The 27,998-nt window shown below is 42.3% G+C and overlaps 1 protein-coding gene across 2 annotated transcripts; it reads left to right on the forward strand.

Annotated features, from left to right (window-relative positions):
* The first annotated feature begins 1,105 nt into the window (after positions 1–1,105).
* On the forward strand, positions 1,106–27,727 carry prkcg (protein kinase C, gamma). Of its 2 annotated transcripts, none has more exons than XM_013274643.3 (17): positions 1,106–10,858; positions 11,764–12,095; positions 15,597–15,628; positions 15,736–15,818; positions 16,772–16,883; positions 17,424–17,552; positions 17,656–17,812; positions 18,048–18,249; positions 18,760–18,957; positions 20,818–20,991; positions 21,272–21,363; positions 21,816–21,878; positions 22,049–22,187; positions 23,963–24,043; positions 24,226–24,333; positions 25,059–25,199; positions 25,980–27,727. In XM_013274643.3, the coding sequence occupies exons 2-17, from the start codon at positions 11,854–11,856 to the stop codon at positions 26,139–26,141; spliced, it is 2,115 nt and encodes a 704-aa protein (XP_013130097.1). In that variant the 5' UTR covers positions 1,106–10,858; positions 11,764–11,853; the 3' UTR covers positions 26,142–27,727. The 2 variants fall into 2 exon arrangements, with proteins under 2 accessions (XP_013130097.1, XP_005455436.1); XM_005455379.4 differs by having other exon boundaries at positions 11,849–12,095.
* The last annotated feature ends 271 nt before the right edge of the window (positions 27,728–27,998 follow it).

Raw genomic sequence — 27,998 nt, forward strand, 5'->3', positions numbered from 1 at the left:
CTTGAGCCACTCCTAATCTCTTTATATTTGCCTTCCAAGGAGCCAGATTTTCTTGTAATTTTTAAAAGTGGTCTTGCGCAATGGTTCGAGTCTTTCTGAAGTTCTTTCAAAGTTTTTCTTTTGACATTGGCTGCTTTTTTTTCTTAATTTCAGTCCAGTCTTTCTGTCTGACCATTTTCAGTGGAATGTTTTTTTTTGTTAAACCAGGACACTGAAATATGAACAGTGTTGGGGAGTAACGGAATACGTTACGTATTAGAAAATACAAAATATGAGTAACTGTATTCTGTTACAGTTACCATTTAAAAAGGTGGTATTCAGAATACAGTTATTTTGTTGAAATAAATGGATTACACGGCGGTCTTTTCCTGTTTCATATGTTAGGCTGTCCCCTTTCTATTTTTGGTAATTCCACGCCGGTGGAAACCCAAACAAAACATGCATTAAGAGGCTCTAATGCCTGTGTCTCAATCTCGCGGCCCATGTCACCTCTACTTGCGGCCCGCATATTGACATGACGAAATATTTGTAAAAATTATTATTCAAAAACTGATTTAATATGAAGGCAATAGGCAGAGTGTTACAGGCATAGCCCTAAAGAATGTAGCCTCATGGGCAGTGTAGCCCAGTTGTAAGTGAGCTATTAAGACTCGACTGTACACTGTGTTCGTGTTTTTCTCCGAAACAATAAGTTCCGTTGGAGCAGCCTTTCAACGCCTCTCTCTGTCTCTCGCTAGCAAAGTTGACCCAGACAACAAAGTAAAGCTCGTTTTCGACTACGAGCCCAACACAAACCCGACGTATTAGCCGGAGGTCCCTTTACTACGGTTCGGAGCTGTGGTCCTGTTTTATATACGCGCGGAATAGGTTTCTATACGAGATCACTGCAAAAAGTGCAGCCTTACCTAATGTCCACCCTACTGTTACTCATTTTATATTAAGAATTAAAAATCTAGTTGGTATTGTTATGGCGAGTATTCTTCAGTAATCACACAGCAATAGTACATTCATGTATAGTAAAAAGCTTGATAATATATTAAGTAATCCAAAATATTCAGAATACGTTACTCTCATTGAGTAACGTAACGGAATACGTTACAAAATACATTTTGGGGCATGTATTCTGTAATCTGTAGTGGAATAAACAGTATCTGAAAGTCATGTCTGCAAGAAAGGAAAAAAAATCCAGCAAAGCCCTGACACAGGGACTAAGAGATACACTTGGCCATGCAGTTGATCCACCTATTGTTCACTGAAGCCTCATCAGAAATGGTCTCAGTGGAAGGGTGGCTGCCTAGAAACCATTAAGTAAGAGAATCATGGAGAAAATGGTGAGGTGTGGCAAATTACACAAGAAGCAGAATGAAAACGTGTGAGAACAGGTCTTATGGAGCGATGAATCCAAATGAGAAATTTCTGGTTCCCTTATCGTCTGTAGATAGGAGGTACAACTGTGAGTATCTACAGACATCTGTAAAACAGTGGTGTTGGGAATCTTGTCAAAATTGATGGGATGATGAACGCAGAAAAGTACCATCAGATTTTGATCCACCGTGCAATACCATTTATAAAGCTTCTGATTGGCAGCGTCTTTATTTTTCAGTAGGACAGTGATCCTAAAGACACGGCCAATGCTTTACGAGCATAGCTGGATAGAAAAACACACAGTGGAACTATCAGTCATGGATTGGTCTCCCTAGAGCCCCGCCCTTAAAATTATTGAAGCAGTGCGAGATCAACTTGACGGAGAACCAAACAAAAGGCAGCCAAGTTTCGAAGAAGGGTTTTGAATTTTGTTTAAGAATCCCGGAGAACTATTCCTGAAGACTGCTTACAGAAATTACAAGAAAGATGCCAAAGAGAGTTCAGGCTGTGATGAAGAGTAAAGGTAGTCATTTGAAGTATTTAGTTTCAAGCTTGTTGGGGTCCATTTTTAAAAAGCACAATGTCTCCTTTCATTGCTTTGCAGATGACCTAAAGATATATTTGCCTAGCCATGTTTCTAGTAAACAGTCGCAGAGATGTACAATCCTGGTTGGAGATAAACTTCTTTAATCTGAACAAAAGAAAAACAGAAATTTTATTTGGGTGACCCGACCTCTCAGATGGATATGACAGCGCCATCAGTCTTTTAGCTTTTTTGCAAGGAACCTTGATGTGACTTGACAGTGCTTTAAAATTTGATGTTAAGACAAGTTTCTTTCAACTAAGACTTCTCAGTAAGGTGAAGGTCTACCTCCTGCCACAGGACTTTGAGAGATCACACTATAATTTACTTTTTGTCTAAACCATTGTGACACTTTATATGTTGGCTCTGATAAGTCCTTAGTTTGTCACCTGCAAGCTGTTCAAAATACAACAGCTGGCCTTTTGACTGGAAAGAAATGGTGTGATTACATTACACGTATACTGGGCTCCTTGCACTGGCTTCCAGTCCATTCCAGTTTTATTACTTGTTTCTAAGAGTCTTAATGGTTTGGCGCCACCTTACTTAACACAACCTTTGAAATCCTACCAAGGTTAAACCAGCTGCTCCCAGTCTCTCAGTCATATTAAAACTATTTTAAAACGTATTTGTTGCTTTCAGGTCTAGTTGAGCATAATACCCTGGCTTTTATTATCCAATCACAGTCTTATTTACTTGTTTTATTTAATTTTTTAGTTTATTTTTATTGTTAATTTAGTAACTGTTTTCTATGGTGTACATTTTGTATATTTTGCACTTTGGTCAACGAAGGTTGTTTAAAACATGCTATATAAATAGATAAATAAAAGTTTCTTTGACTTGACTTATAAACTCTGTTTTTGCCTTATATACTGCTTATGTTTCAATAGATAATCGGACCTATTTCACGCTTTCCTGGCAAAATACAAAGAAATGAGAAGTGGCTCAAGAATTTTGCGCAGTACTGTAGTTTGGGTTAATCTGCTGATGAATAACTAAACCCAACCCAACCCCCTATTTTCCCATCTTCTCCTCCACACACCCCCACCCTAGCCCACCCCACCTCAGGTATTCACACACATACAGTATGATGACACACACATTGATGAAGGGTGTGTGGGAATTGAAGGAGTGCTCTGCGTCCCTGCTGAGGTGCAGCAGATTGATCCTGTACTGATCTGCCACCGGCTCCCTGGGGATTTGTAACGCATGTCTGCAGCGCAGGGCTTAACACTCGCTCGCTCTCTTTCTGTCTTTGCCGCTATCATTCTGCCTCTGTCTAGCGTTGTGTCTTGCTAAGCAGTGCAGTGGCTCCATGCTCCTACACCTCTCCAATCTCCATCTTTCTCACTATTCTGCCAGTAACAGGTTTCCTTCATCTTGTGTTTTGATCTTCTTTTGATTCTGTTTCCTCTGACTGACTCCGTCATTTCATTTATATTCTCCTTTCTCTAGTTTATCCCTTCCTTAAAACATTTCTAGCCTAACCAGTGTGTTCCTGCAGTATTTGATTGATAATTCCTACGTTGTTTCTTCTTCTAATCTTTTATTATCTGTTGCACATGCCATATGCATTATTGTATAATTATACATATTGATATGTATACATTATTATATAATTTCTTATCTTCTTTCTGTCTTTATATCCATATCCACGCGTATCTACACACACTTCACTCAGACACGCAGTACAGCACATGTGGAAAGAGTGCTCTGTTTCTTTTTTATCATGTATGCTCCGCCACAGGGTTCTACAACTCATCAGCTTGATCTCTGAAGTTGAAAAAACATCCAAGCATCCTTTCATCTTGCTCTTTTTTTCCCCAGCTACACAGCCAATTTCTCGCTTCTTCCACACGAGCCACACCGAGCTACATCCGGGGACAAATGGGCTAACTGACCCACAGCTAAAACCAATGTTTGTTTATGTGTGTGACAGAGAGTAAGAGAGAGACAACATGTGCACAAATGTGTGTCTGTGTGTTTGTATGTTTGCACTTCCTTTTTTTTGCCATCCCAAGCAGTGTTTGTTGCAATCTGTGGCTATTTGATTAGTTTTAATGGTAATGGGCGCAGAGGGTGTTTACACAATAATGCACATGCAATTTTTTATGCAAATTTTGTCTCATTTATTCGCATCTCTGCGGATATTCTGTCTCACACCATTAGAGTAAACCACAACAACGTGTATTTTCTGTTGTTCTTCATTGTGCTCATGCTGACACAGATTACCCAAGATGATGTTTTTTGTTTGTTTTTTTTCTCAATGAAGTGCTTGTTCTAAGAATAGTCCAAAAAACGGCCATCACAATCGCAGATTGCTGCAGGTGATGTCTTAAAAGCCTCTTTTTAGTTCAGCCTACTATCCCGAAGTTATAGATATTATATTTACATAAAGATAAAACAGAGGAGAGCAGGGTAGTACATTTGAGTAGCCTTAAGAGAATATGAGGCTTTAAAAAAAACACTGAATGAATCTTGTTTAAAAAAAGAAAAAGAAAAGAAAATCCTGAGTAATTTTCTATGAATGAACTGAGCAATTAATAGAATAATCATTTCAGCTCTAATCTAAGCGCCGGTGCTGTTCACCCTATTTAAATTGTATTTTCTTGATTTGTCTCTAAAGTCAATGTTTCAGTGCTGACAGTCCTTAAGAGAGAGCGTTCACATCAACAGCAATGCAAGTTTGCTGTCTTGTGCAGCTAGTATGTGTGAAACAACATTAACACCGCATCTAGGACACAATAATTATTCGTATTACATCCTTATTTGCCACTGCTTGTGTGTGTGTGTGTGTGTGTGTGTGTGTGTGTAGTGCCACCTGCCCAAAGGGAATTCATCCTAGAAAACTGGGATGAAGATTAAGATATCCTCAGACTTTACCTTGTTCTCCACATGCCTCATTATCCAATCGCCCCTCTTACCCTGAAACCCCTGCCCTCCTGCTTTCATCCTTCCCCTTGAGCGCATTTTGTTCACAACCTTCTTTTCCTCCTTGTAGCAGTAAGGAAGATTTTGCAGCCCAAAAGCTGAGGCTTTGAGTTCTTGTTAGTTTTTTTTTTTTCTTTTGCACATACCCAGTGGAGACGAAGTCTGCCAACGGTGAATGTTTTATATATCAAAATTAAAAAATGGTCAAGGTAGAAAGAAGTTTAAAGTTCACAAAGTCCTTATTTTATAGTAATGGTATAATACATAACTACAGGTATATGAAAGAAGTTCATCATGCAGATGTCTGTAACTCAGTATTCCCAACAAAACAGCTACAAGAAAAGTGAACTTACATTTACGCGAATGCTTATGTTCCTCTGTTGCTGTTGGATGAGTAAATAAAAAACTATTAGCTAACACAATCAGACATCAGGGTCAGGCTCACTGCCTGAGTGTTTCTAAAAGTTTCTAAAACATTTGTAAATCATATGCATTTATACAATCAGTCAAGTTAAGCAAGAGCCATTACATATGGTTTCCCTCTACATATGGTAATGCACAGTTACACATCAGTGGAAAGCATTATACTGAAGCAGCATGCTAGAATGTGCTAAACCAAAATAGGAAAGCACTACAGGCATACCAAGGAAAAACAGTGGTTGGTTGGAGATTTTAAAAAATCCAGAGAAATCCAGAGAAATCTAGTTACCTTTTATGATGGCGCTCTGCAAAGACAAGGACCAGGTCAGCCACCACTCACGTCTTCAGAGTGATTTTAGTGCATCAAGACAGATTAAATGGCAATGAGATTATTAACTATTTTATAAACTATGATTATAAGATGGCAATTTTTTGCAAACCAGCGGTTGCAGTCAGTTTTGTAAACGTTTAGAGACAGGTTGGATCCCATCAGGCAGCCTCTGCACACCTTGCAATTGAAAATAATCACAAAGAAGTTAAGGGTCTTGCACGTTCAGTCTCTGGGCAACTGCTGCAAATATTTGCAAACAGTCACTGAATGTCAAAAAAATTCTGTGCAATCATCAGACAACCACCAATTTTTCTCAGTCATAAGGAGGTCCTGTCCCATTTTTACTCTAGTGCGCCCGAGACATTAGTGTTGTATTTAAAAGATGGATGCAATCTCTGTATCTGAGAAATGAAGCCAGTGTGGAAAAGCCAACCTTTCTTTTTAGTTTCCTAGCTGAGAACTTGTAGGTGGTCTGGATACTCATTTGAGCATCAGTTTTTGTATATGCAGTTGTAGCAGTCTGAGAGTCAGTAGGACTTACTCAGCATTTGAAATTGGTCCATTGAAATTGGTGTCGCAGGTTGTGCAGTTGTGCCATCCACCACCCCCACGGCCTTCTAACGTGGGCATAGACTGTAGGTTTTCTTTCTTCCTCACACGTAAAAAGGAAACTACAGGTAAATTGTCACTAAGTGCAAATATGACTAGAAGCATTCCCTGACCACACATCAGCTTGTGATAAGATGGAAGAGAGCATGTGTTAGCAGATGGCAACTCCTGTGATTTCTAAAAAGTCTAATTGTATAGAAGTCTACGGCTCACTTGATTTAATAGGTCAGTAAACATTTTCCTATTACAGTTATGGTCTCAGATGCTAGTTTAAACTCTTTTTTAATACACCATGAGGTTCATTTTCTAAGTTATGGCTGTATTTAGAGGAAAATAAAAAAGAAGGGCTTGCTTTAGGGTAAGGCATGCTTTATGAGTGTGCAGTCTTCTCAGCTCCTTGGTCATATCCACCCCACATTTGCTCATTTGGTTTCAAAACACCAAGATGGCGAATGCCTGAAATTCAATATTTCAAAATGGGATCCCACAGCTTGAGTCCATCTTTAATCAAGCTATGACAGAGACAGACTTCCTGGAACTACACCGGTTCAGCAGAGTTGTAATGAAAATCATAACTTGTAAACGACTGCACAAAGTGATGTAATATTAAAGACATTAATACCTGACACCTCTTACATGCTTAGATGTTTGATTTGCTCAAATGCCTCTGTTTAGGCGTGCGGTTTTCCACTTTGCAGCATTTCACATTGCACTGAGAGGCAGGTCAGGAGTAAAACAAATATGGAGAGCAGGCTTATTTGTTTCAGGACTGAGAGTTTTGTAGGCCATGTTGACAGACCCTAATCGCCTGCCAAATGTCTCATCTGACTGGCGTGGAGGTTTGTTGCTCTCTTTGAAAAACACAGCGGACCACACTTCATTAAAAAAGCAAATAGAAGCCAATACTGGCAAACAGAGCCAATTTGATTCTGAAGAGACAAATTTAACAGGCAGATATGATTACCTCAGACACCACTTCTCCCCTGATTCCACAAACAACAGTTAGGCAAGTCAATTTACCTTAATTTCATTGGAGAAAGCCAGCCAGGTTGAAGTCGGTGCTTGATACGACTGAGCACTCGTTAGATGATAATGGATGCATGTAATTGGTAAAGTGCTGATTGCTCCCCCCCTCAAAAAGATTCTATCGGAGTAGAATTTTCTGTTTCATTAAGCCATGGTCAGAAATAATGAGATGGCCATCTGTAGACCGTGAGAGAAAAAGAGTGAGTAGGGACTAGTGGTTGGTCATAACTGAGACAGGTTTTTTGTGGTGTCTTCAGTCTTCTGTTTTTTTCCATTGTCAGATGTATATTTCCTTTTGGCTTCAGTTCTTTCTGTGTTTTATACCATTTCCCTTTGCTGTTAATCATGTAGCCCGAATCAGTGTGTTTCTCACACTTCCACGTGTATACATACGTCTTTTTGGTTTACAGCCTTAATGCATCATTGGCTGGCTGCACACCAGCTCACTTTTATGGCCCGGGATCAAACACGCACACATGCTTCAATGGGCATGCAAAAGCACACTGATACAGACACTTTTAGAGCCATAAGTGCTTACTCATCATGCTGCATGGAGAGCACGCATTGGGAGCCATTTATGTTTTGTTTTCCAATGCATTTATTACTGAAGAGTGCATGGTCTGCTGCTTATATTTTTGTGCCCCTGTGTCTTTCTCTCACTGCGCAAGGACATCTTTCTCATTTAGTTGTGACAACAGAACAAGAACATGACTCATCCAAGATAAGACCAATGAAGACTGGGAGTCTTATGGGCCAGAAAATGAAGACAGCAAAGGCAGTTCTATAGAGAAAAAGCAAAGGAAAGCCCCCTCCCTATCATTTCCAATCAGCTGCTGGTTCTGCATGACTAATGCTGAAATGACATATATCATTGTCAGATAGGGCATGTTCACACAGCTGTTATTTTTTTTCACCAAAGATGACTAACTCTAACACACACACGCACCTTATGCACGCTAGCTCACTATTATCTTGCTGGCTGACACCATTTTGCTCTCTAACAATCTTGCTAATTATAATTGTTAATTAATTCTCTGCCAGTGTCCTCATCAGGAGACTAATAACCTACATTTCCATTAATTAGACCTTCAACCCTTTGCTCCCTCTCTCAGTCTCTCTGTCCCACTCCAATCCACCCCTCCATCCTCTGCCTCTGATCCTGCCTGCTGCTCTCTTCTCCCAGGATCATCCGTGGACCACACATGGCCTGCACACATACATGCACACATAGACTGTGATTAATTGTGTCTGTGTGCGCTTGCATTAGTAGCATTGCGATGACAAACGTTTGTTCTTGCTGTCACTTTATGAGCTTTCAACCTGTGACTGAGGGTGAAAAGGGATTGTGTTTTTAAAGTTAAACTAATGAATTGTGAAAATGTGTTTATTTACTTTTGAGTGACAGTAAGGTGTAAAGATCATTGCAATCTCCCATGAATGACTTCTAAATATAGCCTGGCTCTTGCTGACATCTCAGCGCGTCCAAAGCTCATAATGAGCATTGCACTCCTAGCCATGGCACGTAGTCTCCAAAAACAGCAGCATCATTCTTACACTATGATTGCTGCATGAATGCTATTTACAAAGACTTGCTGAGAGCTCAGTAGTGCAGATTGGTAGCTTTTGTTACTGTCTAAGCACAGTAAGAAGGTCCTGGGTTTAAATCCAGTCTGGGTCTTAGTCTTGGTCCCTGACTTTGTGTGGGTTCTCTCTGGGAGGAGGGCAGAGTAACCACTGTCTGAGCGTGGCTGGTGGTTACCCACTGTTTTATGTCTTTTTGGAAAGCTAACCAAGTGTTTGTTCCAGCTCCATATTTACTAAATGGACATGAGATGTCATTGTTCTCATCTGGCAAGAAAGTGAAAAGGCACATTTGCAAATATCTTATATTCTAGTCTTACTTTTATAAGTAGAGACCATTTATCTGAATTTGATGCGCTGGAGCACACCCTGGCCCTTCTGGGCTGTGGTATAGACAAATCACTCCTTCTGGTCATTTGTCTATAAATTTGTTCCCCTTCTTTTTGAGGTTGTAAAGCTCTCTCAAAGGTATCAGGGGATCTACCAGGCCCATAGCAGCCACCGCCAATCCATAATGATCGCTGGCCTAGGTTATTTATTCATTATCAAGAAACATTTATCATTTGTATATGAAGCTCTTGGAGGGGTGGGAGCGTGTGTGGTGCAGTGATCAGCCTAGCAAGAAGGTCCTGGGTTCAAATCTTGATTGAATGTGAGTGTGAAAGGTTGTCTGTCTCTATGTGTTAGCCCGTCTACAGTTTGGCACAGGGCAAACACTCCTTTTTCCTTATGACATCTGGGATAGGTTCCAGCCCAACTGCAACCCTAAATTGGATAAGCGGAAGAAAATGGATGGATGCTTCTACTACAAATCTGGAAGCGTTTAGTTCTTTGGACTCTTACCGGGTCTCAATAAATATGTGTCCCTATAGAAAAGGTAAGAAGCTACTGTTCGGCTGTGTATGCAGCAATAGGTTGCATCTGCTGTTGTAGTTTGGACTGTAAGGCTTTGTGTTTTTATGGGCCATCTGTGTCTCACTATCTGCCTGTCCTTTGATTGCCCACAAACTGTAGAGGCGATAGACAAAAAGTCCCACTCTCATGGAGACTACTCTTCCCATCAGGCTTAGCTGACCTGGTTTCAGTGCAGAGCGGAGCAGTGTTACTATATCACCACTCTACTCCTGATCTCAGAACGCTGAAATGCTGTGAAAAGCCCGAAACTGAGCCGTAGCAGCATGGACTAACAGGGTTGTTTGTTTTGCAGGCCTGTTGATCCTTCAGTCAGCTGGATCGGCAGCAAACTTGAGTTTGTTTCCACTTTTAGCTACGCTCAGCCATTTCTCAGACTCCCTGTCTCCGAAGCTCTGCGTTTTTCTTCCAGACTGAATCCTCTCTCTCCATCTGGCACAAGAGGAAGTGAGAGACAGTTGGCACTTGCTTGTCCATACTGTATTTGTGGTGCTAAAATGGCATGTTCTGTCTCATCCGTCCTCCTTCCTCTACCTCCCTCACCCTCTCCTGAGAGAAGTAACCCAGATTTCAAAATGAATCGCCGCCTATTCCCCTCAATCTTTCTCCTCTCTCTCTCTCTCTCTCTCTCTCTCTCCCTCCATATTTCTGTTTTTTCTTCCTCTCTCACTCTCTCTCTCTTTCTCTCTCCTTTTCTCTTTCTCTCGTCCTCCTCCTAGTAAAAACAGAATCAATCTTGGAAAGAGAATACCACCTCTCTATCTCGTCCTCCTCCTCACCCTGCCTCTGGGTTAACGGATATATATCACTTCACTTCTCTATATTTGGTTCCTAGAAAGCTTGAGTCTCTCAAAACGCTTGTTGCTTACCCATTTTTCATTTTTACGTTTTTCTTTTCATTTTTTTTTCTTTTTTTTGGGCTGTTTTTCCTCTGCTAGCCACTGCTTTTTCTTCCCCCTGTTCTCTTTTTCCTGAGGTGACCAGCTACAGGTGTGACACCTTAGCCTTTCATTTGAAGTGAGCCAGACAGAGAGGAGGAGGAGAACACGAGGAGAAAGACATCTTCAGCTCAAAACTTTCCTCCAAAATTGTCCCAAATTCAGGTATTAAGTCTTTATTATCTTTTCCGTGTGAGTCTGTACAACATTTATTTCTTCTTGTCATTATTCTACTCATTACTGAGCCCTGTGCCATTTTTCCTACCGTCCACTTTCACGCCTTTGATTGATTTGCTCCTGTTTCTTTGCTGAGACACAAACATTTCATCACATTTCTTTTATGGTATGGGTTTTCGCTGTGGGCTTATTTATTTATTCATTAAATCTCTGTTGGTGTTTCATTTATCATTTAGTAGCGTGCAACTCTTGCACCACAATCTCTCCAGCTAATATTGCCGTTTTGCACTTTTTCCAGCGCATCTCATTCCCTATAGACATGTACATATTATTCTGGTCCAAACTTTTCTTCAGAAATGGGACTAATTGCTAAAAAAGGCAGGCAGGAAGATGAGGAGAAACCAGGCTCTAATATTGGAGCAGCTGGTGGGGGTGTTGTTGACATGGCAACAGAAGTACAGTTGACATAACGACCAGGGGGTAGGAAGGGAAGGGGGGGTAGTCATAGCTGCGAGGGAGATGGATATGTATGGGTAGCATGGGCAGGCAGTATGTGGGACACAGCGAGTTGCACTAATCGTTTAGCGTCTCTTAAGAGACTCCTGTCTCAGTATGTGAATTAACCTCCCTGTCTCCTTCATTATATCTCTTCTTTCTCTTTCAATCTCTACCTGCCACTTTCCCTGTGCTCCCTCTTTCTCGCACTTCCGGCCCATTCATCCCTTCTCGATCTTTCTCCTCATCACGTCACTCTTTCACCGCTCCCTACCCTACATCCCATGTGCCATTAATACAACTTCTGACCCATTACACTTTTCATCCATCGTCCTCCTCCCGCTCCTCCTCCTTGTCCTTGCTTCCTCCTCTCCGCCCTCTCCTCTGTTCTGTTCAAGGTCTTCTGCTCAAAGCAAAGCCTTCGTTACTGACACTCATCATCCAATCCCCCTTACCTTTTCATCTTTTTACCGCATCCTCCAGGCATCATGTCTACTCCAGTCTCCCCGTCCCCCTCGCTCTCCCCACTGACACTGGCCTCCCCTACATCTGCAACCTCCCCCGGTGCCTCCCCTCTGCCCTCGCCTCTCTCCCCTCCACCCAGGGTGCCCGTGTTTCAGAGGAAGGGAGCGCTCAAACACAAAAGGATTGTCGAGGTGAAAGACCACCAGTTTACAGCACGCTTCTTCAAACAGCCCACCTTCTGCAGTCACTGCACCGACTTCATATGGTAACACACGCACGCACAGACTCACACACAGCTACACAGAAACCACCCCAACTGTTCAAACACCACCTCCTCAGGCGTCCCACCACTCCACGTAGTGCTGACTTTCACTGCTTTTTTTTTCTTTTCTCTTTCTTTCACCCTTTCCAGCTGCCTGCTGGAGAAACTGCCCACACTGACCTGCTCCAATCACATAACCTCACCTCCACACTGCCGCCCACATAATCCAGGCGTTACTTTACGAACTCACACACGCAGATGCATTGATATATATACTGAAAACACACACACAAACAAAAACTTAATTAGGATATGAACTTTGGCCTGACTGCATTAAAACAGACAGGCACCAACAGTCAAGTAATTATTTTTTAACTTTATTTTTTTAAAGGTGTACTCTGTTTAGTTTCATAAATCTGAAGGACTCATAAGGGATGGACCGAAGAATCTGAGATATCCACAATAATAATGCAGGAGTAGAAAGTCAGACTCAGACTTCAAAAGGGTTAATGTTTCAGACTTCTGCAGTCTCCTCCTGAGAGACAAAACACATCACACGATTGTTTTCACAGACTGAGTAGTATGCTTTTTAACGAGTAAACTAAACCAAGCAGTGAAATTAGCAGTAAAAAGCAGTAAAAATTCTATAATGCAGCTGGTTTGGCACTGATAGAGTTTTACCATGTTTAATATCTGCTGTAATTGCTCCAGATGGTGCTGGACTCTGCATTTAGAGATTTGAGATTAATGTTAGAAAAACTCTGACATTAATCTCAGAAACACCTAAATCCCAAACTGGGATTTGGTGTAAGTAAAAATTTAAGGTTTTAAGTATCTAGAAGTACATATAGGTATTTACAGGTGACTTTAATAACTGAAAATATAACATTACCTTTTTAAAAAACCCTAATAGTAAAGTAACATACCAGTGCTTATCATCATTTATGACATTCATGCGTGTATACATTAATTTAGAATGAGATTTGACTTATTTATGAACAGACGACACCCTGTGAGCGCGACCACTGAAGACGCAGTAGTCTGTGTTTATCGTTGTGAGTGTAAGTGGCTGTGTGTTTGAACATATGGTGGGAGTGTATGTTGGATGCAGGGCGCTGTACGTGCCAGCAGCCTCTGGGTATCTTTCAGGACATTTCTCCAACTGGCTGCTGTCTTGGCAGTGGTAGCAGCTCTTAGATGAGGTTGAAAACTCTCTTATTTTGCACAAGATGTCAGAGCAGACGCTTTCAATCACGGTGTTAGAGGCCCCGGGGAGATTGTTAGATTAATTAAAGACTAAGGCAAGATTGTTCTAATTTGTAAATGTAAATATCTTGTTTATTAAGTCAAGGTCTTAAAGAGGAGTGGGTTGTACCTGGTTTGGCTCCTTTGGGTAATAACTGAGCTAAACTGTCTGAAAATATTAAAAAAGTGAAATTGCTTCGTGTCACAGACCAGTCTTAGCATACTAACAAGGATCATAGTTTTTTTTTTTTTTTAAATGTTTGTTATGATACTTAAACCTTTTAACATCTACCAAGCTGCTGGTCACCTGCTTACTGTTAGGGTCAGATGGTATTATCCATATACTAAACAAGTGGATTATTTAAAGAAACATTGCATATATAGTGTCATTTTGGTCCTTTTTAAAAAAAAAAAATTTTTTTAATCTTTTACAAGCTTTTCCACTTGTGTGTGCCAAATGGGCCAAAAACCCGCCCCAAAAACAAACGTCTATAAATAGACTGGATGCTAACCTAATCCTTATCCTAACCAGAACACCTGGTGGATGCTAGGAGGCTGAAGACAAATCCAACAGCAGCTAATTGTGATTTGGCATAGATGGAGATCAGATTTGCTGGTCATAACTTCACCATCAAGTGTCTCAATAAGCCATAATAGTGAGCCACGTTAGAATGGTCTGAAATTAAAGGATCCGTATTGTCAAGGTAGAGACAAGTCTCCAGTGTGTCACAGAGCTAACACCAGGACACACAATTTCATGCTCACATTAGCATCTGGAACCAAATTAGAATCACCGGTTAACCTAACATGCATGTCTTTGGGCTGTGGGAGGAAGCCAGCAAACTTGGAAAGAATCCACACAGGCACATGCATCCTCACAGAAAGGCCCCAGCCAGTCATCGGGTTCAATCTCGGGCACTTCTTGCTGTGAGATAACAGTGCTAACCACTGCACCGCTGTGCCACCAACTGCAGCATCCATCCATCTAGTTATCCAATAAGGGATTGCAGTTGGGCTGGAGCCTATCCAAGCTGTCATAGGGCGGGAGTTGGGGGGTTACACCCTGGACAGCTCGCCAATCTATTGCCGGGCTCACACAGAGAGGCAGACAACCATTCACGCTCACAGTCACACCTATGGCCAATTTAGAATTACCAGTTAACACCTAACAAGCATGTCTTTGGACTGTGCCAGAGTACCCGAAGGGAACCCATGCGAGCACGGGGAGAACATGCAAACTCCACCCAGAAAGGCCCCAGCCGGCTGATGGATTCGAATCCAGGACCTGCTCGCTGTGAGGGGACAGTGCTAATTACCGCCAAAGAGAGTCACAGATTCTTTATCTGCAGCAGCAAAATGGAATTTAGCCATAATTCATTTGGTTATGTGTTTGTTCTATTGTCACATGTCAAAGTGTGTTTTTTGATAAAGAGCTTTCTCAAAAAAAAAGCTCCAAGAGGGGTTAGTCTGATGTTTTTATAGAAGCATTTTTATTCAATTGCATGTGTTTGGTAGATTTTTTCCACATCATTAATTCAAAATGCAGTTATCCCCTACATTAAATTCTCTGTGATATCTGGCCAGAAAGCAGCTCTGTGAATCCTCACCATATCTGGTTCTCTAATGCTCTCTGCTGGTCAAAAAGCAGAACTGGTCGGATACGTTTGGTGCTGCAGACACGGACTTCTGTTGAATGCCGATCAAGGATCAGATTACCCTTAGCAACCCTTTCTTTAATTATTACTAGGCCAGATGGTGAACTGATTGTAGATCAGTGATTATGGTCAGTTTCCTATGAACCCCTGAGCCTCTCCGGTATGACTGTAGAGGAGCTGTCGAGGTCTCTCGTTTGCCTGCCTTTCTAAGCTTTCTAATCAAAACTTGATCCACAACAGGCAAGCTGCTGAGTGGACTGTTTAGTCAATCAATGACTTAATTATTCAATTAAAGCTTTAAGGAGACCATGGAAGCTAGCCAACATTGCAGAAGGATTGTATTGGTGTTTGACCTGGTCAGCGGTGAGGCTTTGAAAGGAAAAGCACTCAAACTTCACACATAATGACTTAGTGTATCAAGTTGTTGGTGTTTTTTGTCTTTTTATGAGACAGTTTGTTCTCTACTAGAGTCTGCATTCCTGTCTTTATACACCGCAGAGTAACGCAATAGCAATATTTCATTCTCCAAAGCTAAATATTTCACCTTAAGGAGGACTGCAGAAAATTGTTTTTGTATCTTAATCCATGTGTCTTTTTCACACAGGGGCATTGGGAAACAGGGATTCCAATGTCAAGGTAGAGATAAACCTAGCGTTATTGCCTTTCCTAGCAGCGTTTAATCTTCTCTGATGTATTTTTTGTCCTGCAAAACAGATTAATTCTGAGATGTTTGCTTTCTCTAGTTTGCAGTTTCGTGGTCCACAAAAGATGTCACGAGTTTGTGACCTTCACGTGTCCCGGCTCTGTGACCGCCCCCAGACCAGATGTGAGCAGATGTGTCTTTTCCCTTCTTATTTTGAGTTTTTGTGAAGATTTGCATCGTCATCATCATTTTTCAACATCCTTTGATGACAGTAGCACGTGTGCGTGAGTCAGCCATCAGTCCATGCATCTTTCGCATCACGCAGCCTGTTCCCATCCATGACGTTTGCACTCATGTCATGCAATCCTACAAGGCATCTGAAATGCTGGGACTGGGAGATAGGGTGTGGGGGAGACAAAGGTGGACGGCAGGATGGACTGATAAGAGTGAGAATTAGAGGGGGGAGAAAGAGAGCGAGAGCCACAGACTGCTCAGTCTTCTTCTGTGTGGCATTTTGAGGATTTCAGGGAGATTTGTCTTTCACTCACAATTTTATTCTAGCAGCTAAATAAACTGCCTGAGAATTGAGGTCAATGAGAAAATGTGTGTAACTGTGTGTGTGTGTGTGTGTGTGTGTGTGTGTGTGTGTGTGTGTGTGAGATTGAAAATGGATGAGACAGTGAAAGAACACACAGAGGGAAAGAGAAGAAACAGGGTGATAGTGTTTTTAAATAGCGACTCAGTGCGACAAGGGAGGGAAAACAGTTTGGGAGAAGGTGGTGTATGAAGCGTGGCGGTGGGGTGGTCTGATGAGCTGAAGAGAGATAAAAATGATTCATCCCTCTGTGCACAGTATATACACGCTAACACACACGCAGCCTTGCAGACACACTGTGTGTCCTCTCCGAGTGGAAAGATCTAATTGGTTTGTCCACGAATGCCCCACTCATCTTCTCTCCGCTAATCACGCTCTGCACGTGTGTGTGTGTGTGTGTGTGTGTGTGTGTGTGTGTGTGTGTGTGTGTGTGTGTGTGTGTGTGTGTGTGTGTTCACAGCCTCTTCCACGGTCATCGTATGTATGTGTGTGCGAGAGAGACGGAGTTCTCAGTGCAGATTGTTTTTCTGTTTTATTTCAGGACCTGAAGAGTCGACACACATTTAAGGTCCACACGTACTCCAGCCCTACATTTTGTGACCACTGTGGCTCGTTGCTGTATGGCCTCATACACCAGGGCATGAAATGTACCAGTGAGTTTCACTCCACTCTATGACATACATAAATCTACGTGCTTCGTGCCTTTATTAGCTATTATGCTCAGATGAATATCACTTCACATATGCACATTGCTGAAACTCACATCTGGAGAAGAGTGTTCCAGCTATTATTATCATTAATCTTTTTTTCTTTTCTTTTTTTGGCTAAGATAAAGGAATAGTTAGTCACTTTGGAAAAAGTGCTTGTTCACTTTCTTCCTGAGAATTAGATGAAGAGTTTGGAAACCAGTGGAGACTCCAGGAGGCTGCTATACCCCGTGAAGAAAGTCTGGCACATACCAACCAATAATTTCAGAACTTGGCATTTCTGAACTTGCTCACATAAATATTCTTGTCTTTTGAAAGAGCTATGCTAGTGAGGCCCACAACCACTATTCCTCATCTCATCTTTTTAATTGTTATGCTTAATAAAGCTAGCGCGCTAGTGGATTTAGACTGATTACAGCTAATTACTCCGCACGTATCCAGCGCATGTCTGTGTTCACACTCTTTTGTGCATCTTTGTGTGGTGAGGTTGTGACATGAACGTCCATCGGCGATGCGAAACCAGCGTCCCCAGTTTGTGTGGCCAGGATCACACAGAGAAGAGAGGGAGAATCCATCTGACCATCAGAGGAGAAAAGGAGGACGTCTATGTCACAGGTGGGAGGACCCGCTGGGTTCAACCAATTTAAACAAAAAGCAGGCCTCTGCAGGAAATGTAAGGTTTCTCTTCTTTCCTTTTATTGTTTCACTGCTGTTTCAGTGCGGGAGGCTCGTAACTTGATGCCCATGGACCCAAATGGCTTGTCAGACCCGTATGTTAAACTGAAATTGATTCCAGACCCAAAGAGCCACAGCAAACAGAAGACTAAGACCATCCGCTCAACACTCAATCCCGTCTGGAATGAGAGCTTCACCTTGTGAGTCCTTGCAAACTTTAGGGTGGAAAATTTACAGGGTTCTGCCACAAAAGTTGCTATATGTAAAATCGGATTACTCAGCGGCGTTAACCTTTACTTTCCTATAGGTGCATCTTTGATATCCAGGTGAAATAAGACATTTCAGAAAAGGTCACAGTGAAAAGGGATGATTTCGTGCTATGCTTTGTGTTTCATCATGTATCAAATTGTCACAAGTGTGTGTTTGACTCCTCAGCTCCGTGCGTGGTCACCAGTGGGACAGGCGTCTGTCTGTGGAGGTATGGGACTGGGACCGGACGTCTAGGAACGATTTCATGGGAGCGCTGTCGTTTGGCGTGAGTGAGATCTTCAGGCGTCCAATCAGTGGTTGGTTCAAACTGCTGGCCCAAGATGAGGGAGAGTACTACAACATTCCTGTGCCAGACCCGGACCTGCAGGTAGGCAGCAGGCTGCTTTATATGGACATAAAGCCATCAGATGGGCTCAAGGTGAACAAAAAGCAAGTGACGGGATATTTATACCTGTATTCACCAGGAAGTGGAGCAACCCTTTATTTTGCGCCATGCCTTTGACCATTCATCCTTAGACCTTGGCATAGCTTTTATCAGCTTATAATTACCTACATCTAACAAACAGCAGCTGCCACAGCTCATACTGGGTCAGCGTCTGTCCTGCTGAACTATCCCGTTTCCTACAGTTCTATCTAAGGAAGAAAAAAAAACTTGGAAGATTAATGCCGGTGTTATTGCTAAATAATTAGATAATAAATTATACTGAGTGCCCTTTCTTCTCCGTTGCACTCTGCATCCACCAGGGTGCAGAATTGTGCTGCCTGACTGCAGTCCAAAACTGGGGGGTAGGAGGGAGTTTGGTTTGTCTTGGGTTCCTGTTTTATGGATCTGTGTGTGTGTCATTTATCTCTCGAACATCCCATTTTGTTTCTCCAGGAGCCTCAGCCAGATGCTACTACACCTTCTTTGCCTCAAGCGATGCCTTCCCCACTGTCTGAACCATTTCCCGTGGCCCTGTCCCCGACCCTCGTCCCCTCCTGTCCCCCTGGCCACACTCCGGGCCCTGGCAAAGTTAAAATGGGCATCCACGATTTCAACTTCCTCATGGTTCTTGGAAAAGGCAGCTTTGGCAAGGTAAACGAAATGCCATCTTTTCTTTTGTACACACAATCATCACCTCTTATCCAGCCACTGTGAATGATATCAAAGAGGCCATTCATGCTGGAAACAACAAAGATTATTCCTGGCTTTAAATCATTTCTTCTATCGATGGACTTGACCTTCAAGTGGCATTTCATGCAGCAGCTCCCAGGCACAGGAAACCTGAATATCTTTGAAAAAAATAATAAATGACCCTTTCTTACGAACATACTCACTGTCTCTACTTCTGCTGCCAAATGATTCATTTAACCCTTTGCTTCTTTTGTGTTGTCAGCAGTCGTGAGCTTCCCACATGCCGCACAGGCAGTCATCCTGGAGGTGTTCATTTCAAGGGAGCCTTTGCTCTCCATTTTCTCTTTAATTCCCCAGTAGATGAGACATAATGAAGAGAGAGGAGTTTTGAGTCCTTCTTCCTCTTCTGAAATCCCCCTGTGCCGTTTCATAACTGTCAGAGGAGAGTCTACAGAGGACAGGAGAAATAGACTCGACTTACGTAAGACGTGAGAAGAGAGAAAAAAAAACGACCCAAGAAAGGAGAGACAGACCCCGGGGCTGCCGAGTGAGGGAAAGTGAGAAGGAGACAGACAGAGATAGAGGGAAGAGAGAAGGATTATTGTGCTGCAGAAAGTGACAAAATGACCAAAAAGGAAATGGGATAACAAGAGCGGCAAATAGAAAAAGTACGTGCTACTAAGATTTGTAATATTCTGCAGGGTGATGAGTCCTATTTTTATGTGAGTTGGTTTAAAACCACGAGGCAGAGCAGGAGACACGATCACAGATGGTAGGATTTCTCCTGCTGACTGGCAGTTCATCAATAGCACTGCACACACACACACACACACACAGGGAGTCATCTTAGCGTAGTCGCACAGTTTTATATATTTTTTTAAAAAACGGTGTAATTTTCAGTGCTATTCACCTCCATTTGAAAGTAAAATGAGATCCTTAATTTCCACTCGCCTCTATTACAGCTCAGCACTGAGGGCTGATCATTTCTAACAGTGTTGTTGTCAGCGTTTTCCATATTTATTGACTGTATTTATCTCAGTGAAACCTGGATCACGTGGCACTCATTGTGGAAAATTATAGCATCATTAGCACTCAGAGCTACCCACGAGCAGCCAGTTTAATAGGAGTGAGAAAATGTGTTTTTAATGTCTGATTAAAACACGAGAGCAAGCTTTTGGGGCTTTTCCTGTCCACTCGAGACATTAATGTCTTGAAACCCTCAGGCCTGTTTCAACTTTAATTAAACTTTACATTGAGTTATTTCATCATACATGTACATTACCAAACTTATAACTTTTTCTTTTCCTCTTGCACTATATATGCCTTTTATTCATTTTACACGGGCGCTCGAACACTGGAGCGCACTGGTTTATTTAAACAGTGGAACTAGTTTTCTCCTGCAACCAGTGCACCTCATCACTGCTAACACAATAACCTAAAAAACACTCAGACCTGACTGCAGTACAGCACATCACACGCATGGCTGTCTTTGGAGCGAGAAGAGTTGCATTGGGGATTTTTTTTGAGTCTGAGAGCACTTTTCTGTCAAAGCTATAATAATTGTTTTTAAGCTGCTCCTGGTTTGCTGTTGTTGGGTTATCCATTCAGAAATGTTCAAAGGTGACTTTGGAATTTAGGGGAAATTGTGTTTTCTCAACTCTCTAACATTTAAACCAGAAAGTCAGTCCTGTGTTTTCTGTAAACATTTTCTTTATTTATGGGTTTTGAAGACATACGGTAGCTGCTTTACAGACTTTTGGGATTCACGCTTGTCTCCTTGTTGCTTCAGAAACTTTCTCTTCTCTTCCCGCTCCTGCACAGGTGCTGCTGGCAGAGGAGCGAGGCAGCGAGCGTCTGTTTGCCATAAAAGTGCTGAAGAAAGACGTTCTCTTCCAGGACGAGGACACGGAGAGCGCTCTAGTAGAGAGGAGGGTTCTGGCACTCCCTTCTCGTCCTCACTTCCTCACGTCCCTCTACTGCGCCTTCCAGACTGAGGTGTGTTCATCTGACAGTTCATCTGGGTTCCCAAATGAACTGTCTAAATTTCATTAAATTGGCCATAAAGCTGCCTGACATTTTGGCTGCATCGTCCTCCCAGGAGTTGTTTCGGTCCAGGTTGGGCGAATTCCGATTAATAAATGAAATAATTAGCTTGCTTTCTTTAACAAGGTCCTCGGTCCTGAAGGAGGTGTTTTAACAGATTGCTTTTTAATTTGGACAAGAGGTGATTATGCATGAGGAGCTTGCACGTGTGTGTGTGTTTTTGCTTCTGCAGGACCGACTGTATTACGTGATGGAATATGTCAACGGAGGAGACCTGATGTTTCACATTCAGATAGTTGGGAAGTTCAAAGAGCCTCACGCAGCGTATGTAGTCAAAAAGCTCCTTTAATCACCGTCCTTATCTACACAAAGTCTCATTTCCTGCCTTTTTATTCTGTGCTCTCTTACATACACACTCGTCTCTTAGCTTTGTTCATTATACCTGGTGACTCATAAAAAGTCATCAACTCAAGTGCCAGCCCTTTTCTCTTCCCCGACTTTCTCCTCCCACTAATCTTATCGTATCATCTACATTTTCCCTCCCCCTGGCTGTTCTTCTAATCAATAATCTTTGATCAATCATCTAAAACTAATTTTTGCCCTGTTGCTCATTTCCATCTCTCTTTCTTCATTTTCCTGCCTTTCATCTCTTTGGTTGCTTCTCCCTTTCATCACCCTCTCCAGCGCCATTCCCTCTCTCCTAACCTCTTGTCATCATCCTCTTTTGAATTAGCTGATTCTCTGTCCCTCCTTCTCCTCCTCCTCTCTCCCTCCAGGTTTTATGCAGCAGAGATAGCAGTCGGCCTCTTCTTCCTCCACAGCAAAGGCATCATCTACAGGTAAAGAAGTGGGCTGCTTCATAACGTGGCCTGGTTTGCCCGTGTTCACTTCAGTCTGCTTTCGGCACAGACACGACACAGATTTATCATGTCTCTTGTAGCTAATGACTGTTATAAAGATGGTATCTATCAAAATGATTCATACCTGTGTGGCGTTTCTCCCCTCTCAGGGATCTAAAGCTGGATAATGTGCTGCTCGACAGCGAGGGCCACATAAAGATAGCAGACTTTGGGATGTGCAGGGAGGGCATGTTCGAGGGCGACACCACACGTACCTTCTGCGGCACTCCTGACTACATCGCCCCTGAGGTACCGTGACCGCTGCCCTCACGCCATGATCCACAGTCACTCCTGATATTTCCCTCATTTGTTCCTTATTTTCCCTCATTTTCCCTCATTTCACCCCTCTTAGATTGCTTGACCTGTTCTGCATCGCCGCGAGACGCCGAGTTGCTTCGCTGCAGCTCCCCCTCATCTCCTCTGTCCTCTCTGACCTTGTCAGCAGTTTTTGAATAATTAACTTCACATGATTCAGTTAGCAGTGCTGTGTGATTGTACTGTGAGAGTGTTGCATAGAAGTCACTACTGTCCTTCAGAGACATTGTTTTACGAGCATAGCGCCGCTTTCTCCCAGCCGCTGACAGGCTTAACTTGCATGTAAAGTCTTTATTTAAAAATAGTTAAACAAACCACTACAATGGATAGCTTGCCCTTGCTCATACCTGGCATTTATACAGTTTGCCAACTTTACTTTTTAGTACATTTCCAGAAAATGTAGTGAGGTTTATTTCATATTATTATGGGGTTTCAGCAGTCTCCATTTGTAAAATTAAGTAGGTTTTTATTTAAAGTTATGGTTAATGAGTTGAAGGAAGCAAACAAAGACGTGTTTGTGTTGAGCTGCGGTGGAGCACTTAAAAAATGATTCTTTGCCCTCATAAACATGAAACATGAAAGGTTAGTCAAGTAATGAATAATTAAGGAAAATATCCTTGGTATAAAATGAGCGTATACCAATAAAATACATTTCTTTTGACCAGATTCCATAAAAGTTAATGTTCCACATTGTACCTATGTAATAAAATTACATGGAGAATTTACATGTAATCACATTACTTCAAGTCAGCAGTTTATTTTTGTGAATGATAGGAAAAGGGTGGCAAAAAGCTCACAGCCTTGCTCGGCTATTATCTGTATTTTTTTTTTTAAGTAGAAAAATCTGTTTCATCGGTCAGTATAAATTTGTAACAAAGAAATCCTGTTTCAGTCTTCATGTGCGCCACTGTCTGTGGTTGAAGACAGAGCTGAAATTGTGTGAACATAATGAGATGAAGCACCAAAAGACTAAAAGGGATGTCACTAATGTCAGTGCAAATATCAGCCGTAGTGAAACAATGAAAAAGTGAAGGTGGTTTTGCTCGACATTCTTTTGATATGCAAACCATAACTGTCTGCCTGTATAATGTTTACCTTACAAATTGTTGGAAATGCGTATGTGCACCTTACCGTGTGAAGTGATCTTAAACAATTTACTTCAGAGACGGCATGAAGGCGCATCTCGGTCGGTGGACTCGTAGCTGAGTGATACGGGGGGGAGAAAGTGGGGATGCGACTGTTGTGTGCGTCTTTGATATTGTAAACCTTGCTGTGGAACCCCTGGGTATTGACTCTCTTATGTAAACACCCATTGATTCTCCTGTGTCTGCCATTTTGGAAGAGTTGCAATATATTTCCCCAGAGGCTGGGGATTGTTCCCTCGTGCCCCTCTGCACAGCACACCACCACCTCCCCCTCCTGACACACACATACGCACGCACGTATCGGGGAAACAAACAAACAAACACACAAGCTTGTGAACACAAGTGCAAATCCAAATCCGTGTGTTGATTATTTCTGAGCTCATTCACACATGAACCCTCCCTTACGCCGCACTTTATCCTTTCGCTTCTCTCTGTTTTTCACCCCTGCTGTTTCTTGTAGCTGCATATCATCCAAGCAGCCAGCTGCCTCACTCTTCCTATCGCTGCACTGCCATTCTTCCCCATTTATATCTTCTCATACATTCTCCATGCTTTTCCCCCCAGATTGTGGCCTATCAGCCCTATAATAAAGCAGTGGACTGGTGGTCTTATGGAGTGCTGCTGTATGAAATGCTGGCAGGACAGGTAACACTCAGCTTAATCCTAACAATAGCATGCACAGACACTTTAAGCCCCCAGTACTCGTCCTTTGTAATCACTTCAAAAGACTTTCAAAGAACTTTAATTTCATTATATTCGTTATCAATTTGCCCACAGGTCTGTGCTTAAACTCTTCCGCTCTCTCCCTCACTCTCTTTTCCTTTAAGCCGCCATTTGATGGCATTGACGAGGAGGAGCTGTTTCAGTCCATCATGGAGCAGAGCGTCTCATACCCAAAAAGTCTCTCTCGGGAGGCTGTAGCTATCTGCAAGGGAGTAAGTTCAATCCTCGTTTCTCATATTAACTTTTAACACACGGGCAATTAAGATAAAAGTTCATGTACTGTGAATCAGGAAATGAAATAACTCTTTACTCGTGCACGTTAAAAAAGAAAGAAAGAAAGATTGTATTCGGTCGCCTAAAGGAATAGTTCAGCATTTTAGGAACTATGTTAATTTGCTTTTTTACAAAGAGCTGGACCGACACCACTTTTACAACTGTCTGTCAGATATCAGGCTGGAGGCAACCAACTTTACTCTTCAGCGCAAAACTTTTTATTTTTACACTACAGTGTTTTTATCCACGTTTTGGGCAGTTGAGTTTTATTACTCACAAATAGTGAGTAATAACTGTTTTTTTTTTCATTGTTTCCGGTTGTTTATGCAAAGCTAAGTGGCTGCTGGCTGTAGCTTCATAATTGGTGTACAGACAGCAGAATCTTAATGATCTTCGTCTCTCTGCAAAAAGCAAACAAGCATAATTCCCAAAAATGTCAAGGTTTTTCAAAGTGATAGCGCAATAAAAATGCATTCGTTGGCAAGACAACAAAGGAATTGGATTACAGTACGTGATTCCAAAATAAAGCAAAGCTTATCGTGCACACCGACTGCTCTAACCGAGGCAGATCATAAACAGAAGTCATTTATCGTATCACATTATTATCCCAGCCTAGACGCTTTTTCTCACATTTCTCCCCTCATTTCCTCCTCTCTTGACTCAGCTCCTGACAAAGCACCCGGCCAAGCGCCTGGGTGGAGGAGAAGATGCAGAGAGGGAGATCAGGGAGCATCCGTTCTTCCGCTGGATTGACTGGGACCGTCTGGAGAGACTGGAAATCCCGCCACCTTTCAAACCCAGAACTGTCAGTTCAGTTAAACAGATAAACCACATGTTCCTTCTTTCTTCCTCCTCCTCCTCTCTTTCTTCTCTTCTCTGCCTCTCTGAGGACACTTTTAGGGAATTGGAGCTGTCACTTTCTTCCATCTGTCTCCTTTTTCTCTGACTCCCACATTGTCCCTCGTTTCCCTGCATGTTTCCTCCACATTTGCCTTGGCCTTTTCATTCCCTCTTCTTCTCTCTGTCTCTCCCTCCCTCCCCTTCGCACCCCCTCTATTTCCTCTCATTTATCACCTCTTCGGGTTCTTAGATGGGCTTTAAGAGCTCAGGAACAGACAGTTCAGTCATAACAGACAAGACCTTCTGACCCTGGGGTCTTGCCTACTCCTCCCATATGCAAATGTATGTCATCATTAGCCTGCCACTTGCCAAAGTGCCGGCGCGCTGGCCGTTTGTGAGGTGTGCCTTGAGTGAGCCGAGTATGCTCAGGGGTTAGAGGCCAGGCCCATTAGCCAAATGAGATTCATATCATTCGGCAGAACGGCTGTCATATGCTGTTAGGCAGCTGGGGAGGATATGTGATCAGCTTTCTTCCTGTGTGCTTCTGTAGTGAGATAAAAGGAGGTCTCAGTGAGGAAAAAACATGGGGGTGGATTCTTTTTATAGTTTAACGCTTTTAATAAACTATTTTTGTTCGGGGGGGGATTTTGTAAAGTTTATTGTGGATGCAATATCATGCATGCATGAAGATGTGTCCTAATCTCAGTCTTGTGTGTACATGCCTTCTCTTCTTCTTCATCGCCAGGGTGGGAAAAAAGGTGAGAACTTTGACAAGTTCTTCACAGCTGCTCAAACGGCGCTCACCCCCTCGGACCCGGATATACTCGCAGCCATGAACCAGGAAGACTTCGAAGGCTTCTCCTTCATCAACCCAGACTTTGCTCCGTCACCGCTCACCGCTGTTTGAAAACGGCTCCCAAATCTGCTCCAGCAGCCATTCCAAGTCTAGCCAGATGATCCTGTTATCCTTCCGATTGTAGTTTTATAGCAGAGAATTTGAACTTGAGAGCTAGCAGCGAGTATTACACCTCTCATAACCAAATTCAGACGTTTACATGAAAATGCCAAGACACCTCGATTTTCCGGGCACTCTCTTTGATGCATGTCTATTAACTCACTCGTCACAGAATGTGTATCAACACTGCAAACATAGTCAGTACTATGGACTGCCATCTTAGACTTTTTTTTATAAGACTTAACTTGATCTAAAGGTACTGTAGTATGAACATGAGAAAAGTAATCTCTATGCATGCAGATAGTTTTTATAGTACTAGACTATCCACGGCAGATACTTTACTTTCCTTTCCTTTAAGTAAAGTAGTCATATGTTGTGCGCACGTGTAATTTACCAGTTATATTTCACCAGTCGGGGTTTCACTCATGCAGCTACACAGACCACACAGTATGTAAAAGCAGGACATCTCACCATTTTGATGCCAATTCCACCTTAGCATTGCAAGTACTCAGCATCAACAGCACTTAAATGTGTCTTTCTGACTACCTACAGTATCTCACTCTGGTTTTTTTTTGTGCTCTCTATTTTGGATAAATGACACGTTGACTATGAAGCAAATTGAGCGGGTAGCCACTTTTAGGTATTTATTTATTTTATAAGAGAGGCGTCCCGTGGAAGCGTTTAGACTCCTCTGACCTGGCTCGACCTCTCGGTTTAACGTCACACCGGTGACTTCAGATGACCCACTGAGATGTTTAAACAATGCAGTTAGCACAATGTGACAGTTAGAGTGGACCACAGCTCTGCTCCACCCACCCAGGCTCACACTGTGTGGTGTGTAATGTCACTGGAAGGGAGTCCTCACTTGACATTCACAGTTTATCTGCATTATTATTATTTTTTTATTCTTGAGCACGCTATGGAATATGGCCTATCTGCATTGCAACTACAGATATCCTATTACTCCAAGTAAACATTACAGTTTTATCAATAAAAGCCTCTTTTTAATGTCTTTCCCAGACAAGAGGCTTGTTAGCTTGCGCAGGTACATATACTTATGATTTTAATGGTGTATGCCGTAAAGCTTTTTGCTGCGTAATGATGTGCTCACAGTATTGATTAGGAGTAATTAAAAGTGAGGCTCACTGGGACTGTTCAATACATGGAAAAATAACAGCAGTGCTGTCATTAAGCCCTATCTGAACAGAGCAGGTGGCTGCAAACTTACTGTGCAAAAATCTCATCCCCGTGCTCTTATCTAATGAACCAGCTGGTCATTTCACACATAAATATGGTTTATTTCTTTGATTCTTTTTTTCATGTACAGTTTTGCTTTACATCTGTTTGCCTGTTATTTTAGATCCGATTGAGCTGAAGTCAGATGTCACTGCACACAATCCCTCAGTACGATAATTACAATAGATGATGATCAATAGTGCAATAGATCATTGATAGGTCATGTATCTGATAGTTTTTGTTTTTATGTGCTGGAAAAAGAAAAAGAAAATAAAGTTGATGGGAAAAAAATGATGAAACAGCACCAGTGAAGTGTCTCTTTCTGTGATGGCGTGCGAAGCTGCTGACAAACAAACACGCACGGCCTCTCGCTTTGTCTTCACCACGAGCCTGCCTCCCTGTCACGCTCCCTCCACCCCCCTCCTCCCCGCACTTTCACACATACTCACGCTCAAAAGTGCAATCCCTGGCATGTGAACACACTCACGCACGGAGAAGATGCTGACCCCTCTGTTCAGTGGGCTACTGTTGCTGTTGAACCAGCAAAAACACCTCTCAGGCATCTCTCTCCGG

Source organism: Oreochromis niloticus, linkage group LG11 (assembly GCF_001858045.2).
Source record: "Oreochromis niloticus isolate F11D_XX linkage group LG11, O_niloticus_UMD_NMBU, whole genome shotgun sequence".
Lineage (NCBI taxonomy): Eukaryota > Metazoa > Chordata > Actinopteri > Cichliformes > Cichlidae > Oreochromis > Oreochromis niloticus.